Source organism: Mercenaria mercenaria, chromosome 18 (genome assembly GCF_021730395.1).
Source record: "Mercenaria mercenaria strain notata chromosome 18, MADL_Memer_1, whole genome shotgun sequence".
Lineage (NCBI taxonomy): Eukaryota > Metazoa > Mollusca > Bivalvia > Venerida > Veneridae > Mercenaria > Mercenaria mercenaria.
The window spans coordinates 34985573-35005330 of record NC_069378.1 but is presented as its reverse complement, the minus strand read 5'-3'; the positions used below and the strand labels follow the sequence as shown (position 1 = coordinate 35005330).

The window sequence follows — 19758 nt, the reverse complement described above, 5'->3', positions numbered from 1 at the left end:
TCTAGAAACATGGACAGCAAACTTTTCGTGATTGCCCATAGTCACTCGACAATATACTGTTTTCTAGAAACATGGACAGCAAACTTTTCGTGATTGCCCATAGTCACTCGACAATATACTGTTTTCTAGAAACATGGACAGCAAACTTTTCGTGATTGCCCATAGTCACTCGACAATATACGGTTTTCTAGAAACATGGACAGCAAACTTTTCGTGATTGCCCATAGTCACTCGTCAATATACGGTTTTCTAGAAACATGGACATCAAACTTTTCGTGATTGCCCATAGTCACTCGACAATATAGGGTTTTCTAGAAACATGGACAGCAAACTTTTCGTGATTGCCCATAGTCACTCGACAATATATACGGTTTTCTAGAAACAAGAACATCAAACTTTTCGTGATTGCCCATAGTCACTCGACAATATACTGTTTTCTAGAAACATGGACATCAAACTTTTCGTGATTGCCCATAGTCACTCGTCAATATACTGTTTTCTAGAAACATGGACAGCAAACTTTGCATGATTGCCCACAGTCACTCGTCAATATACGTTTTTTTAGACATATACAGCAAACATTTAAGGGGCCATAACTCTGGAACCCATCATGGGATCTGGCCAGTTTTCGAAAGGAACCGAGATATTACGCCAATACAAGTTGTGTGCAAGTTTGATTAAAATTGATTGCAAAATGTGGTCTCTATCGTGTTCACCAGAAATTGTGAACAGACGACAGACAAAATGCGATCACAAAAGCTCACCCTGTCACTATGTGTCAGGTGAGCTAAAAACAGCTGAACTGGACCTGGTGACTGAAGGCAATAAAAGCAACAACCTTTGTATGATAATTGTACTTGGTCACTCTAAATCTAGATCTAAGAGATTCTTGGGTTAATAAAACAAGACATATCAAATATTGAATGAAGATGGGATTTATTTGTAATAATCATTCACAATGTAATAAATTAACTTCTAGAGCAAGTAATTTCTTTAGATACAACAGATTTAAGGTGGTTTACACCAGAAGCTTCATTATCTGATATAAAACTCCTTAAACTCTATTGCCTCATTAAAATATTTCAACAACAAATATTCTCTAAAGAATGAAATAAACGTAATTCCTTAAGAAATTCCACTTAACAGTATCTCTGATGCACAGCTTAAAAGTATATCCATTTCTTCACACGGAACTCTAGTTGATTTGTTTTTACAGCGGCAAGATTTATTTTTACACAAGATATAAGAAATCTGTTTTTACTTTATGGTATGGCAACTCAATCTGATTTTAAGCAATACAAGTTTCATATACTATATGTTTGTTATGTTCAATATTTACCATAAGTCTTTATTTTTATAAATAACAGCAGAGACATCAAAAACAAAATATAGTTCATATATAGATCCACTAGTCAACTTTGCTTTTAACAAGTGCAATCAATCATTTCTGATTCAAATGTGAATTGACCTCTGATTATCAAATGACAATACGAAAAAATGAAACAATCATTATAATTACCCCAAATTGTTTTGATTCACCCTTAAATTACAAAATCCCTCTTCTATTTACTGTACTTTTATTCAGCCGTTTTCAAAAATAAACATATCATACAGAAACAATATGGCTAAATATATATGACCAAGCCCCTAAGGTGCTGTTTCTATAGGCAACTGTTTCAAAAACAAAAAATCTGTCCATATTTTTAAATTGCAATTGGTGTAATTTTAAAAGGGGAAGTAGCTAGAACATTAAGGTAAGTTCAGAAGGGAAAATAAGACAGAATAAATTAGCCTGGATGTTGTAAAGAACTTGATCATATATAATTTAGCCAGTATATTAATAGCACATTCTTATGTTGCCATATGTAAACATTCTGTTGATAACCTCAAATATGTTAGTACAAACTAAAACATGGGTCAAGCCTAAACTAATTTCTTATCTACAATTTAATACACAGACAGTTTTCTATTTAACTCACATCTGCATTTTTTTTTTGTACAATTTGGTGCATCAAGTAGTAAGTACTTCATTGACACTTAAAGCTACATATTTTTCTTTTCCAACTGCATTTAAGTCCTGCAATTATGCTTGCTATAAAATTAATTATTTTCATATTTAAAAGATGCTTTATGACCTACCCTTATTACCTTAAAAAGTTGAGACTAAAACTGTCAGTAAAATAAACAGCGAAACTTCAAAAAGGTAAAGCAGCTTATACATAAAACGTAGCAATGAAAACTGAAGTGAGCCACGCCACGAGAAAACCAACATAGTGCGTTTGCAAACAGCATGGATCCAGACCAGCCTGAGCATCTGCTCAGGATCCTGGCTGTTCGCTAATGGTTTCTCTCATTGCAATAGGTTTTGAAAACGAACAGCATGGATCCTGACCAGACTGAGCAGGTTGGTCTGGATCCATGCTGGTCGCAAATGCACTATGTTGGTTTTCTCATGGCGTGGCTAAAATAACTTTTTTTTTATATATTTTACTTTCTTAAAAAATAAAACGATTTTATTTTTCTTACAAACTAAAGTCGATTCCCAAGAAAATTACCTTGCAAGTATGAATGAAACATGATTTTTATTAATAAAATGGTGATAAAGATTTCTCCAGCAATACAGCATGTATATATAATTAAATTATGTGAGAAAATATCTGAATGACCAAATTCCAATCAACAATGGCATATAAACCACTAGTTTCATATTCTTTGGTACTGTTTCATTATCAACGAAGAGTTCATGTAAACCAAATCTTCATTTACAGTATAAGTAGTGTATAAAGTGAGTGAGTTGGCTTTTATGGCGAATCAACACAAAAAGGTCATATATCGCCGAGATGGTTAGAGCGTATAAATCATCTAACCATTTCTTTTTTTTTATTTATCTACGACTCATTCATGGTATAGCAGCGTAAAGGCTTAGTCTATTTCTGGTGGTCAATTTCTAAATATGGAATTGTAAGGAAGTTTTAAAACATTTTCCAATGAATACCAAACTTGTGATGGAAAAAAGACCTGTATACGGAGAAAAAAAACAACATATTCATATATATCCATTTAACAGACAAATGGCAAATTTATAATAAAGGCAATGGAATAATACATTTTCTATTCACAAAAAATAATACCCAAACCATTAATAACATTAAAAAAAAAAACAAATGAAAAAGTGAAACACATAAAAAAGAAGAATACAGTCAAAAACCCATGCAAATACACAAACATGACAGAGAAACAAATGGTACCATTGAACATTTACACAAGTTACAGAAGCAAAATACCTTTATCCAACCGACAGTTCAACAAGAAGTGTGTGTCAGATTTTAAAAAGTTTTGTAACCAAAGCTGAAAAATGGGGATTACAATCCCAAACAACAGAAACTGCGTTCTGCACTAAATAAGGATTTACATCAACAAGTACATTTTGTACAATCAACTCTGTTTCTAGTGTATTAACTTAAAGGTTTTGAGGGTCTTCTTTCAGAAAATGTTTAACTCTCAAATCGTTTCAAAGTTCTATTTATGATGAAGGTATTCCACAGCCATTATGAAGGTAATGAAGGTGTTCTAGTCAAAACTGCATATAAACAACTGAGAGGGAAGGACTTCTTTGTGGTTCCATTCAGCTGGGACTTACATAACTGTACTTTAACAACTCAATGAAGACAGTTATATTTATTTTAAAAGTAGTAACTATTGTAATTAACATTACCCAAAATAAATCTGCATAAAAAGCATTTAAAGGAACAATAAAAATATTTGCTAAACCTAAACAAACGTCAATCTCAAACCCGACACTTTTTTTCTCCCAAAACAAATGATGTAGAAGCCTATCCTACATTGAGTACATATTCATGCAGTTTAGAAGATACTGTCTCCCTGCAGGCTGTGGGACACTAGCCATGTCCAGCTGACCATGAGGAGGGCAGTTACTGACTAGCACTTAATTAACAGTAAGCATATATCACTGTGCTGATCATACAGTATCACTCAGTCATCATTTCAATCTTCTACTCTAAAGAAAACCTTTACATATTGTAAAATTCAGGAGAAATGTATACTCAGTTCAGTGATGGTTGATTATAAATTTGAGCAATAGGACACATTCTGTCATCTTACAATTTAAAACAACTATCTCTACACTCCTCTCTCACAATTCCACAACAGAAATATTTGCTTTAACTATTCAGTGACATGATTATAATAGTATATTTATGCTGTTGCAATAAAATCATGCATACCATGATATAATTATGCTATCTTTCTTTACAGAAGTAACAGATCTAATAAAAGTGGAAACTTGAAATTGTAATACATGATTTCAATAGAAATGTAGCATTCAGAGAAAAATAAACACCAAACCATCTCAGTTGCAACACAAGCTGGCTGGGATACCAATATACCTAACTGACATGTTAACTGCAGGTCATGCATACATATATAGTATAGGTGTGTATATTATAATCATTAATATTTGTGGTCGAGTTCCACAAAAGATAATCCCAAAGACCAAATTAATTTACTATTCATATTATGTTCAAAATTTCTTTTTTCATGTCCACAAAACTTTTCTCATGTCCACAAAATTGGATCAAATAGCTGTGTTGACCCAAACAATGAAAATCTGTGCCCATCGGAAAAAAAAATTCGCAGTATATTAAGAACTGTCCAGTTGAAAAGTGATGCGATTCTTTTCTCACTTATGACACAATCTTAACCATTTTTCAAAACTAAGTTAGCACAACTAAGTTACTGCTATGTAATACACACAAACAAGTATATATATTTACAAAACCTGTTGTAACGGAGTGAATTATGGTCATTCAGCTGAGATTTTGGTACAAAATTCTTTGTTTAGGAAAAGAGAAAACACTATTAAGCCTAAACTGGATTAATTTTAAACTACTACCGTAATTAAATCAAAATTAAATTTCAATCCCCATTACTTTACAGTGAGAACATTACTATTACAAGGGAAAGAACTCTGGTCACTCTTATTTTCCCTCAATAACAGATGCCAGAAAAAAAATTAACAAAAGTTAGTTGCCAGATGGGCCTTTATATTCCAAGTTATCAACTTGGTTCAATATCAAAAACAAATCACTAATCTTATACACTTACACAGTCACTCAATAGTTTTAAGTTCTCTACTTAAATACTCTGACTTCTCTTACTTGAAATACTATCAATGAATTTTTGACTGGTGCCATGAAAATATCGTCACCTTGTACTGAAAATATCTATTTATAACACCAGAATCATTTAGTAAAAGGCTATGTATCAACTGTCTCACAACCACACTGTATGTTTATAATTTAGAATCAAAAGCAAAAACTGGCACTGAATGAAAGATTGTATAATGCAGAAGATGTAGATATCAAAATTCACACTAGCTTCTATGTATGTGGAAAAGAACAACAACACAATCAAACAGAACACAATATTTCGTTAATCATGTGATTGTATTTTAACCAGTGAACTTTAAATTAAAATCACTGTGTAAAAGCACCTCAAAGATAAAACTTTTCTTGCTAACAAGTTTAATATTTCAGGTAACCTGTTATAGTCCTATCATCCAGACTTATACAGTACTCAGAGTATTCTTGGTGAACACATGTTTTTCTTTAATTTAAGGTTTCACTGGTTTCTCTGCTTGTTACAATGATTTAACAGTAGTAATTTTCAAATATTTAAGTGAGCTAATACTTCACTTAAGATTCAACATTATTTGTAGTGAGCCCACTGTTGTTTTTCATTAATATTAAAAGAGATAAATCTGAACGTATTTAACTTTCAAACATTCAAGTTTATACCATGTTTAGAATATTGCAACCTTTAAAATTACACAACTATCTGCATCATCTGTAGTCAAATGGAGATCAATATATAATGATGGAGAACACTGCCCATATATCATAACGATATAACTTATACCAAGCATGATCTGTAAAGGTTTTGTCTATCTAACAGCAGTATCATATTCCATTCCATCCCATGAAACAAACAGTGAGTCTATGTTCATATGTAATAGGGAAATGTACAAGATTTCAATTAAAATTCTTCCAACATTAGAAGATACTATCAGGTGATTTTTTTTTTGTAGTCTGCAAAGATTTGTGTTGTTTTTTCAAAAGATAACTTTGTTTTGAGAGTAGCGTGAAAGCTCTCCGTCATTCAAATCCTGGTGCCACCTAAAGCTTATTCCCTTAAATACAGAAATGTTGACAATATCCTATATAAATCTGTGCAATATGATGTAATTAAAAAACTCAAATTTAATACTGAGTGTACATATAGACAGATAGACTAGATGAAGGAGCACACATTTAACTGCTGTTATACTGGTTATATTTCCATACATGCCCCGGCATGTCTATAAGCTCATGTTCATGCCCCGGCATGTCTATAAGCTCATGTTCACCTTCATAAAATGTTCTCAGCTCTAAACTAATTAAGTGATAACATTGCAAACGAAAAACATACATTCCTCATAATTAATGCAACAAGCACAAAATACAATAAACAATCCAAACAAAAACACATCATGAAAGAAAGAAAGAAAGAAAAAAAAGATCAATATATATATATATATATAACATGTAAATATACACATCCTGCAATCGGGAACATATACAAAATAGCAGAAATATTTAACAAAATGTATAATCTATGTTCAATTAAATGACGGAACAATTTATCCGATACATCTGGCACCATTTATTACCTCCAAGTATTATATAATCTGTGCCAGAAACCAGGGAGCTTATCTTATTGATTTTACTAATGCCCCTTTCCCAAAACTAAAACAAAAATATACAATTTTTAGGTTATTTTAAGTATACAGGTTACATTGCACTAGATTTGTACGATCCTGTTCCTCTGCAGAACAGCCAGACTGTATAAGATAGCTCACATCACTTGCTTCAAGAAACTGTCACTAAATATTTTGCACTCCATGGAAAGACACTCCCAAGTTATCCAGCAGATTACATGATACCCTTTAGTGTGTTTATGTGAAATGTACACATTCATACATTTATCATTTATATCAAAATGCCTAAATAATGTTTTCTCGCCTTAGTTTACAAACTGACACAAATAAGCATTGCTCCTTGTTAATGCATAATATGAAAAACATATGAACCCAGATATCTATACATATAACTAAATGTCAACATGTAAAGTATTCATACACAGTAAAATGTACAACTTTTTCTGTAAACATGTATCACCTGCCATTTAAGAATTTTGTATTTGTATACAGTTTTAGCTGGTGTATCATAAGCCATATAGTACATTCTGATAAATTGTTTAAAATGGCCTACTAAATTAAATGTTTAGAATAAATAGAAAGAATAAGCTAGAATTACCATAATGCTCCCCTGTAAGTCAGGTACACTGTGAACAGATGAATTTAAGCCATGGGTACACAGTGAACAGATGGTATAGCAATGGGAACACTGTGAACTGATGGTATTGCCACAGGTACTCTGTGGACAGATGGTATAGCCAGGGGAACACTGTTAACAGATGAATTTAAGCCATGGGTACATCGTGAACAGATGGAATGGCCATGGGTACACTGTGAACAGATGGTATAACCATAGGTACACTGTGAACAGATGGTATGGCCACAGGTACACTGTGAAAAGACAGAATCTTTGCTACAGGTACATTGTGAACAGATAAGTAATATATACACTAATCAGACAGAATCTGAGCCACAGGTATACTGTGAACAGATGTTACTGCAGTCATGGGTACTGTGAACTGACTGAATCTTAACAGCAAGTACACTGTGAATATGTGGAATATAAGCATAAGTATCCAGTGAACAGATGGAATAAAAGCCATAGTTACACTGTGAACAGATGGAATAAAAGCCATAGTTACACTGTGAACAGATGCACCTGAGCATTAACAGTTCCATAGTGTATGTCATTTCCTCTACAACTGTTATATAATAAAGGTTGCCCTTATACAGGAACAGACTGGGTACAGAGTACCTGGACTTACATTTGATACAGTGAACCTAGACTTACAGCACAGCAATCACAAGGAAAGTAAGCAAAAAGAAGAAAACTACTTTGTCCGCAGTTTCAGCTGTCAAAAATAAAAACTGTTTTTGTTGTTGTTTTTTTTCTACTAATATTATGAATTTAAATGATAATTTACTGTAAAGTTATCAAAGATCATTTCATTTTGTTCATCAGTTAAATATTTCAACCTATTGTACAGGTTTCAACCTTAATCTATTCTAAAGGTTTTTGTTTTTACCTTTTTACAAAATAAATATGACCTTTTGAAATTAAGGTTTATTCTAAATGAAATCATCACATTATGTTACGTGCAGATGGAAGTCTATACAAGTGAAAGTGATGTATTACAAACAGCTGTTTCTGGAACGATTACACAGACAGGAATAAATGATGAAAGATTATACAAGAGTTAAGCCTAAAGCTCAAGTATTTTCCATCTATTGAAAGACTGATTAACAATACATGTATCACATTGTTATATTTCATCTACTCCAACACATTCATAATTGTGTTCACACTCCTGATTGGCTGATTTCACTGGCTTTCTAATGTCCTGTTACATTGTAAGCCAATCAAATTAGCTAGAACAATTTTATTGGTATAGAGGTAGTTTGCAATCTTGTACACTTTTGAATGACTTTTTTTTCACGGACAACCCAAGCTTTAACATCTTTTTATTTCTTAAATGCAGCTTTTTCATTGCAATCAAGCCATCTTAACAATTAAGTAAAGTTTCTTTCAAAATTCTGTAATTTTCTTTCAACAAAAATTTCAGCGCCTTAGATCTAATAACAAAAGTGAGAAAATATTTTTAACATGTGATTACTTTGTTTTTGTGTAATCAAGCAGCTTGCTGTCAAACAGCCTGGAGTGAAGCCAAGTCTTCCCTTAGTCTCAGTTCCTGGTCTTGACCATATGCAGTATGCCATAGTTACTCGACTTAACATACTAGAGCCTGGTTTCACTGCTCACTGCAAACCTGGCCAGCACTCTACTGACTGGGCCTGTCCACTTTATTGACTAGCCAGTGTATTGCTATATAGACACAACAAGTTATGCATTAAAACTCATAATGAAATGAAAAATGTGATTAATCTATAGGACCCAACAGTGAACTACGTTATAATGAAAGCAGAATAAAATATAAAGCAGTTATCCTTATTTTTATAATTAAACACAGGACATCTCTCCAATAGTTACAGAAGATAAGCCAATTGTTAACAATGAAGGAGTATGAAGTTAAAATATCAATAAGATAAATAAATTTCAGAAACATAAACGCTCTCTCTTTCTCTCCAAGAACCAGAGAAACTGTTTTCTGTTTTGTTGGTGTGTCAACAAGGGCAACTATTTCCTATTCTGAAGTGTGTCAACCGGGGTCTAGTACTGTCTAACCAGGGTAATTGTTTCCTATTCTGGTAGTGTGTCAGATGCTTGGCACAGCTTTTCAAACAGGCAAACTAGAATATCTGGACAGCCGACAGAACATACAATACCATGTCTAATGATAATAATCAACACAATCCAATAAAACTGTTACCACAATCAACAAGTTGGCCTATACACTTTTTAAAGCAAGGTTTAGTTTTCTGAATTTCTTTGCAGCCACTGACTGTCTACAAACTATTTCATTTCACAGATTCTCACTGAGAAAATCTCTCCGTACTGAACGAAATGCAATTTGATTGCCAAGTCCAGCTGTCTAACAAGCTTTAAAGCTTGATACTTCTTTCATCGTCAACAATAAACCTTTAGCCTCAGAAGTACGAAAAACTGGAATCTTCCAAAATAACACATGTATCACATGATACGTCTTTTTGTAAACAAAATAACCCCAAATCCATAAAGAAATGCTGATATGTCAGTAGAAATGCAATTATTTCCTTTTCAGTTCCAATTGATTCAAACTGTGGCACTCATTTGCACGGTCCACTTTCATTTTGCGACTGCTGCAGCTGGTTTTGGGCCATCTCGTTCTCTCACTGGGGGTCCATCTCTCCCTCGACGGTCATTGCGATGACTGAAATCACGATCTCCGTACCTACGTTCACGATTTTCTTTTAGTCTTCTGCTATTGATTCTCTGTTCACGTGGTTCATCTCTGCGATAGTCATTCTCTTTTCTGAAGTCCCTATCATCACGACGAGAATCACTCTCATTTTCTCTACTGTCTTTACGTGAGAAATCTTTTCCAGAACCACGTGCTGATGGCTTTGAGCTAGACTGTGCTGGGTGCTGACCCTGTTCTTTCAGCGCTCTGTTGGGGGCTTGAGTCGAGTCTGCATCTTCACTTTCTGACTCGTCTGACTGGTCAGCAAGAGAGTTTGCAGACACTTCAGCAACTTTTGTTTTTTGCACCATTTGAGCGTAGGAAAGTTTGACTGAGTTGGCAGAAAGTGAGGCAGAATTGTCATCCTGGAAATAAATCATACTTATCATTACACATCAAACCTCAGCTTAAAATAGTTAATTAAATCTGAATCAGCAAGAAAAAAATAGGATTTTCATGTTGATTCAACCAAATTCTGAATATATGAACTTGTCGAACTTATCACAGAAACATATAATTGAAATCTCACTTGCAACTTTTGTTATTAAAGCAAAAGGTGTTATTAGCACCAATATAAAGTTGTCAGACTGAAGGTATGGTCTTAAGTTCCAACCATCAGTGTTCAAGTGATCAAATAAGAACATTATTACATAGGGATTTTGCCAGGATGGGATGTCAAAATTTGAATTGCAGGAGTTATTTAAGCAATCTTGAGTCTTGGAAAGCAAAGTTAAATTGTATTTTAACCTTTAGCATGCTAGATAAATTGTCGTCTGCTGGAAATGTCCTTTGCTTAAATTGTAAAGTTCATTCAATTTGCTCCAAAATTGGAAGAAAAATTGTCAGAGTAGCAAACAGCTTGGAACCTGATCAGACGCCGATTTAATCGGCGGCTGATCTGGTTCCAAGCTGTTTGCAAAGGCTGTTAAATTCGCCTGCAGCAGGCTAAGGGTTAAACTTGCTGTTTGGTAAATATTATCATTTCATCATTATATTTCTGAAACAGCATTTTTATCCTCTGCTTCAATGATGGTCATGTTCCCATGATTACAAAGTTGTTATGGCAATTCCAGGGAGATAGACAGCTGAATGACTTGGGTGAACTGATTAAATACATGCAGTCATAAATAAACGAGAGTGGTCGTGTGGTAAACAGCTTCTATACAGTCCAGAGATCAATGTTCAAATCCCAGAGAGAGCTAAATGTCACTGAACAGAAACTCTGTACCTATGCACGAGTACCATTTAGAAATTTGGGTAACAAAAATTGGGGAATTTCTTCAAAGAATGTTTAAGTAGTAAGAAAATTCTTTCAAATGTAAAACACAATTTAACTTTACTGAGTGTAAAACCTTAGCAGGAAGACTCAAAGTGTTCTCCTGTCACCTCAATAAATACTTGAATTTTTGTCAAGCTATCACAGGACTAAAGAAAAGAATACAAACTGTATTTGATTGTTGTTGCTGTTGCGGTCTATCCCTGTTAGATCGGTTCTCTGACTCTTTACTGGACTTTATATCTGGTTCCCTACCAGCGCGACTATCAGGCACTGATTGCATTGTACTTGCTGAACATCTGAAATATACATACACTACATTTTATTGCTCCTCTTAAACTTTCTCTCATAAATTTTTTTCTTACTTTCATTAAACATACAGAAATTCTATGACAAGAAGCTAACATTGAGGCAAGTTGTGACTGTATTTCACAGCAAGAAGAATCATTGTCTCAATTTCCTGACCTTGATTTCCAGCACTCAATTTATTGGCCTCACATTTTAGAACCAAAATTATTCATCTGATCCCTTTGTAAGAACCCGATTGCCATTTTAATACTAAATAATTCATGCATGTCAGTTGCTTTAAAGGAATGTTTGTTTTGTTTGGTTGAAGTTTAATGCCATTTTAATTTCTTTCATTAGAGGAGAGCAGATTGTCACTTGGACAGGAAGACAGAAGAATATTATAATCAGTCACATGTTGTAGATGCAGACAGGAATATCGGGATTGAAAATTACTGTTTGGTGGCAATGAGGCTCTGCCGAGTTACTGCAAAACAGTTACCAGAGAGCAGGATATTTAAATCTGGATCTACTTCCACCTTGTATTTATCATTATATAATAAATAAACCCAAACAAAATACTTTCTTCTTAATGGCACTCTTTCTTATGGTAGCATCTTTAAACAAAGCAAAAGAAATCAATGCCTATAAACATGAAATACGTCATGACGTTTAAAAGATGCAAAACTGTCATTAGTAACTTAATGTTAGGTTTTTCTGTAAAATAACATTTTTTGAATCATGTGAAACAAACTGTACAGAAGAAAGAGCTACCATCACAGTATTTGATTTTATCTAATTTTACATAATAAATAATCAATACACGAGTCATTAGTTGTCATTTACAGCATGAGAGTCATCTGGGATGGTGGTGCCGGACAGGTTCTGCTGAGTAAAGTCATCAGAAATGCTAACCCGTTGTGTAAATAATGTATATGAAAAATTACGTGATAAATAATAAATAATTCAGATTTCATACTTGTATAACAAAATGTGTAATACCTGACTTGTTGAGAGACAGTGGGTTGTTGTGATAAACTTCCTGTTGTCATCTTGGCAGCAGGTGTCGATGACGACGACGAGCTACTTTGACACAGGTTACTGCTAGATGTTGTTTCATCATCTCTATTTGATGACATGTTAGGTTTTGATGTTGTTACAGTTGTTGTTGCCGTGGATACTGGCAATACAGAGCTTACTGGTTTTGGAACATCTTTCACTTGAGGTTTGGCAGTACCCTTGACAACATCGGACAATTTACTTTCAAAAACATCACCAGATGAGGCATTATTCTGCAAGTTTAAAGAAACTAGTATAAAATACAGCAGCAACAAAAACAAATATTTCTCTTCAGAAAAGAATGACATTGTTATTGTATCAGTTTGTAAGTTTCTCTGTGGAAAAGACTTGCAAATATATATAATCCCCCCCCCCCCCCCTCCCCCCGAGTTTCTTACTTGTTATATCCAGTGCGAACAATTCAATGAGTAGACCTTTCATGACATGTATTCAGCAAACTCTTCTCTCAAAAACTTATTCAAGTCTGTTCAATATATCAGAAGTTTATAATATTTTATGACCAAACAGTTTCTGAACTGATTCTTATGTTTTGTTTGTAGTTAATTTCAACATTAAACTAGAACTGTCACAGGAGTGACTCATACCCCCACCATACGGTCTTGTCATAGAAGAATGGCAACCATAAGAAATCTTAAAAATACTTTGGAGTACTTCATCCTGGGCTTCCACATAAAGGTAATACTAGTATAATACTAGTATAGTAATACTAGTAAATATATTAAATCTCTAATATTAGAGATACACTAAAAGTGAATACAAACAAGAGTGCAAGAATGTCACAATATACGCCCGTCACAGCAAATTTCTTTACTCTAGCACCTGTATTTGCAAATGGAATTTTAATTTTGTGGTAATTTTTGTAATAACTAAGTGTTTTGTTTTTCTTAGTCCACAAAAAAACTCCTTACCAGGTAGAGATACCTTAAAATACACCTAAAATTGGAAAGTAACATCTATGTTGTACCACAGAAAAGTGGTTTTGGTTTTTCCCTACGCTCAATTATAAAAAAGTTACAATATAAGTTATTTATAGTAACAACTAAGGGAAGTTAATCTTAAAAAAAAAAAAAAAAAAAAAAAAATAAAAAAAAAAAAAAATGCAAGTCCTCACAAAAATCTTTACCAGGTAGAGACTGGTCAAAATACACCTCAAAATTGGATGTAGCATGCATGTTGTACTACAGAAAAGTGGTCTCGATTTTTCCCTACGACTAGTAATGAAAAACTTACAATATAAGCTATTTATAGTAACAACAAAGGGAAGTAATTCTAAAGAAGGGAACTGCACATGACACTTCGTCTCATGATGATGTATAATTGTGTCAAGTTACATCAAAATCCCTCCATGCATGAAGAAGAAATGCTTCGGACAAAGTCATTCTTGTATCTGACCTTTGGCCTCTAAGTGTGACCTTGACCTTAGACCTAGGGACCTGGTTCTTGCTCATGACACTACGTCTCGTGGTGGTGAACATTTGTGCCAAGTTATATCAAAATCCCTCTATGCATGAAGAAGAAATGCTCCGGACAAGGTTTTCATTCCTGTATCCTTTGACCTCTAAGTGTGACCTTGACCTTAGACCTAGAGACCTGGTTCTTGCGCATGACACTCCGCCTCATGGTGGTGAACATTTGTGCCAAGTTATATCAAAATCCCTCTATGCATGAAGAAGAAATGCTCCGGACAAAGTTTTCATTCTTGTATCCTTTGACCTCTAAGTGTGACCTTCACCTTAGACCTAGGGACCTGGTTCTTGCGCATGACACTCCTTCTCATGATGATGAACAATTGTGCCAACTTTCATCAAAATCCCTCTATGCATGAAGAAGATATGCTCCGGACAAAGTCATTCTTGAATTTGACCTTTGACCTCTAAGTGTGACCTTGACCTTAGACCTAGGGACCTGGTTCTTGCGCATGACACTCCGTCTCATGATGGTGAACAACTGTGCCAAGTTTCATCAAAATCCCTTCATGCATGTAGAAGATATGCTCCGGACAAGGTCTGCGGACGCCGCCCGCCCGCCCGCCCGCCAGGGGCGTTCCCATAATACGTCCCGTTTTTCAAACGGGCGTATAAAAAGTGTCTTACCGACCCATGTTACCACAGAAAAATGTTTTTACTTTTTACATAGGACTTACAATAAAAAAAGTTAGAAAAATACCTAAAATATTGAAAATCTAAAAATAGGATTTCTAAAAATAGACTAATTCCTGGAATTTAAGGGGAAGAAACTCAGTACAAAAGTTAAAAAAAGGTTACTTCCCTTTGGCTCTAAGCCAATCAGAATGAGATATAGTGAAAATACATCAAAATTAACATTAAATTCTTGGTAAAAGGGGACACAATTCAAGAAAAATTAGTGTCAGAGTTATGCACCTTGTGTCACATGATGTGGGTGATGAGGTGGAACATCTATTTTAAGTCTGAATCAAATCCATTCAGTAGTAACTGAGATATAGTGAAAATACATCAAAATTAACCTTAAATTCTAAGTAAAAAGGGGCATAATTCATGAAAAATTGGTGTCAGAGTTATGCACCTTGTGTCACATGATGTGGGTGATGAGGTGGAACATCTATTTTAAGTTTGAATCAAATCCATTTTGTAATAACTGAGATATAGTGAAAATACATCAAAATCAACCTTAAATTTAAAGTAAAAGGGGACATAATTCACAAAAAATTTATGTCAGAGTTAAGCACCTTATGTCACATCATCTGGGTGATGAGGTGGAACAACTATTTTAAGTTTGAATCAAATCCATTTAGTAATAACTGAGATATAGTGAAAATACAACAAAATTAACCTTAAATTCTAAGTAAAAGGGGACATAATTCATGAAAACTTGGTGTCAGAGTTATGCACCTTGTGTCACATGATGTGGGCACATGATGTGGGTGATGAGGTGGAACATCTATTTTAAGTTTGAATCAAATCCATTCAGTAGTAACTGAGATATAGTGAAAATACATCAAAATCAACCTTAAATTCTAAGTAAAAAGGGGCATAATTCATAAAAAAAAAAATAGTGTCAGAGTTATGCACCTTGTGTCACATGATGTGGGTGATGAGGTGGAACATGTATTTTAAGTTTGAATCAAATCCATTTAGTAATAACTGAGATAGAGTGAAAATACACCAAAATTAACCTTAAATTCTAAGTAAAAGGGGACATAATTCATGAAAACTTGGTGTCAAGAGTTATGCACCTTGTGTCACATGATGTGGGTGATATGGTGGAACATGTATTTTAAGTTTGAATCAAATCCATTTGGTAATAACTGAGATAATAGATTTCGGGACGCGACAAAACTGACTCCTATATACCCCCCTCAAACATGTTTGGTGGGGGTATAATGAAAGCATGATGAATATTAAATCATACTTTGACAACTTGCTACATGGGTTTTGTTAGTGAGAACCAAGCTTACCCCAGATCCAGGCAGTGGTGGAAAACTGGTTGGTTCATAATCAAACTTGTCTATAGACATAGGTCGTGTCTGGTTTACTGGCTGACCATCACGTGTGAAGGGCTGGGAAGAATTTGACCGCTGCAAAAAATAGCACAATGCCATATTATATCAATCCTATGTAAGTTCTATCCCTGACAATATTTCTTTTATACTTAAAGTGTTGCTGGACATGCTTTAGTGAGAATAATAAAAAGAAGGTATGTTTATTAACAAAATACAGCTGAAACTTTAAATCTTTTCAAAATGACTAGATTTATGTTATATCTGTTAACTAGAATTGTCTCCCTTTACACATAAAAAGAAGAAAACAACTTACATTAGGTCTAGCACCATCTTCTTCCCTCCTCCGTCTACTCTTATAGCTTTTTCTGTAAATATAAAATGTTCTTTAAATAGTCTTTCAAGAAAAGTGCCTTTCTGACTCTTCTTATACCACATAACTTTTCTTTAAACTGTTTTCTGTTTGATTATGTTGAACTGGTGTTACAAACGGAACATTCCCTAAAATTCCACCAGACCAGAACTTGGATTAATAAAGTCAACCATTCTTTTTTCTACCTCTTGCTTCAGCTTACAGCTGAGCCATACTTGATGCAAATCCTATTTGTATAGAGTATGTGCAATGTATTTTGATCTCTGCGGACTGAATCAAACAAACATCAATGTCTAAGCAACACTTCTTCTCACCTATGAGACAGAGAACACGGAATGAGTATCTGAGTGAGAAAATTTTATCTTGTGTCACAGACTACTGTATTGATGAAGTTGTAGATAAGGAAATCTATCCCTCAGTTTGTGGTACAACCTGGTTCTTCTACAAATTTCAACTTGACTGGGATTTCCTTAACTTCAACTTGTGGGAGTTAGTTTTATTTTATCATTATCAGTGTATTTCTTAATACTGACATTAAAATATCGCAAAATTCTTTACTTTCAGTTCCATTATGTCATAATCAATTTGACTGTAAATGACAATATCTATGCAACAATTGTCTCACTAAACAAGAGTAAAAATGATTTACCCTGCATGCCTTTGGGACAAATCAATCCCCTGTGAGTTCCTACTGTGTATTGTTGTACCATTACTATTGTTGTTGGTATTGTTGTTACCATCTAAATGCTGTGACTGCTGGTGCATATGGTGACCCTGTAATAGCAACTTTGTCCATTAACTAGCTCCATATACATAACAACAGTGATAAAGAACTGTAAAATCCTTGACATGGGGGGGGGGGGGGGGGGGGGGGGTGAGGGATGGGGTGTTAATGCTCCTGGATTTCATTGTAGTGCCAATCCATGGAATAAAATCAAAAACGTAGAAATAAAACTGAATTTTGTCTGCATTCGAAATTCAGGTCTCAAGCCATCATTCTAAGCTCATTCCGCACCACTCACATCAAAAAGGTAATTTTGTGCAAAGAAAAAAACTGATTTAACAGTTCAAACACCTTGATGAAAATGTTCAATATTTAATTTTTGATGAACACTAAATCTATCACATTACAAAGGCTACAGAGAATCTTGTTTTAAATCTGACACTTTCCAGCTAAACTTGATCAATATTTATCTTCTCTGGAAATTCAACAATGTCTTATGGGAAGGGCCAATCCTAAACTGTTGGCAAAACTTGTGGCCCATTCCTTTTGCTTCTATGTAAGTTGAATTTATCATACTTTTATTGATTTGTTAAAATAAGCTTGCCATTTCCATTGTATGATTTGTGTATTTGCACTGAAATTTGAAGCAATGAAATATGATTATACATATGAAACAATGTGTTATGGTAGGAGATATATACCTGGTGGTGTGGCAGAGACTGTGCTTGATGCGGATGATGGTGCGGGTGCGACATCGGTGTTGAATGGCCAGCATGTGAGTGGTTGCCATGGTGACTATGGTGGTTACTGTGGTTGTTATGGCTTATATGGCCGTGTCCTTGGCCGTCAGCACGACGACCCTGGTACACTGGTGCATGGTTTGAGATCGGTTGACTGGTTTTGTGCATGTTGTTGGCCGAGTTCTGTTGTCTCTCGTGCTGTTGGTGTTGTAAACGTGGTGGCAGTGAGTCATTGGAATTGATCCTATCACGACCCATTGGTTGTCCACTGTTTCCGTGCTGCTTTTGATTTCTACAACACAAAATAAAACTACTAAATACAAAATCTAACAAATACACTTCACACCTTTTTTTTAAACCTGATTATACCCGATTTTTTTTTGTTCGTTCTTTTTTTTATCTCAGCCAATTGTTGACAGATTTATATGAAAATGGATAAAAAGCTTAATGATCATTTCATTCTAATAAAACATTGCAACAATATCAAATGAACATTAATTCAATGACTTGTAATGGTTACAACAGTGTAAGCATAAAATCAAAAGTCATGTAACCTGTAAATACAATGACTGCAGTACACTCTGAACCTACTGATTTTATTCAATGTTTAATGGACTCATTTTCAGTTTAGTTGAAATGCAGCATACACGTCAAAGATAAAATCCCGAAAACATAAGCAAGTAAAAAGGAAGCAACAGTTCTAAATAGTAAAACATTTCCTCTTACACAGCTTCATGAAATAAAACATGGTACAAACATGTTCAGTGGAAAAGGGGCACAACTGCGTAAATATGCAAATTAGAATTAAAGAAACCTGTGCGATGCATTTCTGATCATCAAAGTAAACACTATGGAAGTAAGGACAGGAGGCATAAATTCCCCCCAAAACCCAGCAAAATAACTTTACACATGGAACAACATTCCTATAAGGTTTCATGATTCCAGCTCACACACTTTTTGCAGAGAAGGGACCATAACTCTGCCCAAACTAATTTCATTGCAAAATACCAATGATATGCAAAACTAGCCTTGGTAATGAACCTTACCAAGTTTGTTTGAAATCACCCTGTACTTTCACAGAAAAAGCTTGATGCAGGGGGACTGATGAGATTTAATTTAAGATATCCAATGGGCATCTTTCACTAAACTATTTTATATTAAGATATTTTCCTCAAACCTTCATCAAATATATTTAATATATTTATGTCAAGCTACATTTGCTAAATCCTCATGCAGTAACAGTCGACTGTTTAAAAAACTTTCAGTTTTCTAGTGGTAGTACATATTTATACTGTGTACAGTGTGTACTATTTTTAACCTAATGCATTGCAACTGTTAATACACATACACATGTTGATTTTATGTTTACATACACTATATGTAGTGTTTGTTCATGTTTTCAAATATGATATTTGGGTCTATTTTTTAAAATTTTATTTGGGTTTTACGGCGCACCAACACAGTATAGGTTATATGGCGCCAAACAGGACTACAAATTTTTGTTTCACGTCTCATTTACATCGAAATAAAAACATAAGGTATGGAATCAAAATTTGTATACCTGCTGGAATCACAGAGTTACAGCAAAACCTAGTGTTAAGACCCTGTAAGTCGCCTCTTACAATCATGCAATGGTAAGGCAGTGCTTCCAATTCTTTTCATACACAGATCGTCCACATGGGGCGATATTCGGGTCTAGCATACCTTTAA

At 34.4% G+C, this 19758-nt stretch overlaps 1 protein-coding gene across 1 annotated transcript in view; it reads right to left on the bottom strand.

Annotated features, from left to right (window-relative positions):
* Window positions 1–919: 919 nt before the first annotated feature.
* The window catches only part of LOC123538119 (uncharacterized), a 109347-nt gene continuing 90508 nt past the window's right edge, over window positions 920–19758 (bottom strand). The window contains exons 16-22 of the mRNA XM_053529780.1: window positions 18010–18340; window positions 17234–17358; window positions 16528–16579; window positions 16170–16289; window positions 12656–12945; window positions 11538–11667; window positions 920–10457 (exon numbers count right to left, since the gene is read on the bottom strand). Coding sequence (XP_053385755.1) covers window positions 9978–10457; window positions 11538–11667; window positions 12656–12945; window positions 16170–16289; window positions 16528–16579; window positions 17234–17358; window positions 18010–18340 — 1528 coding nt within the window. The 3' untranslated portion in view covers window positions 920–9977. The remainder of the gene's footprint in view (window positions 10458–11537; window positions 11668–12655; window positions 12946–16169; window positions 16290–16527; window positions 16580–17233; window positions 17359–18009; window positions 18341–19758) is intronic.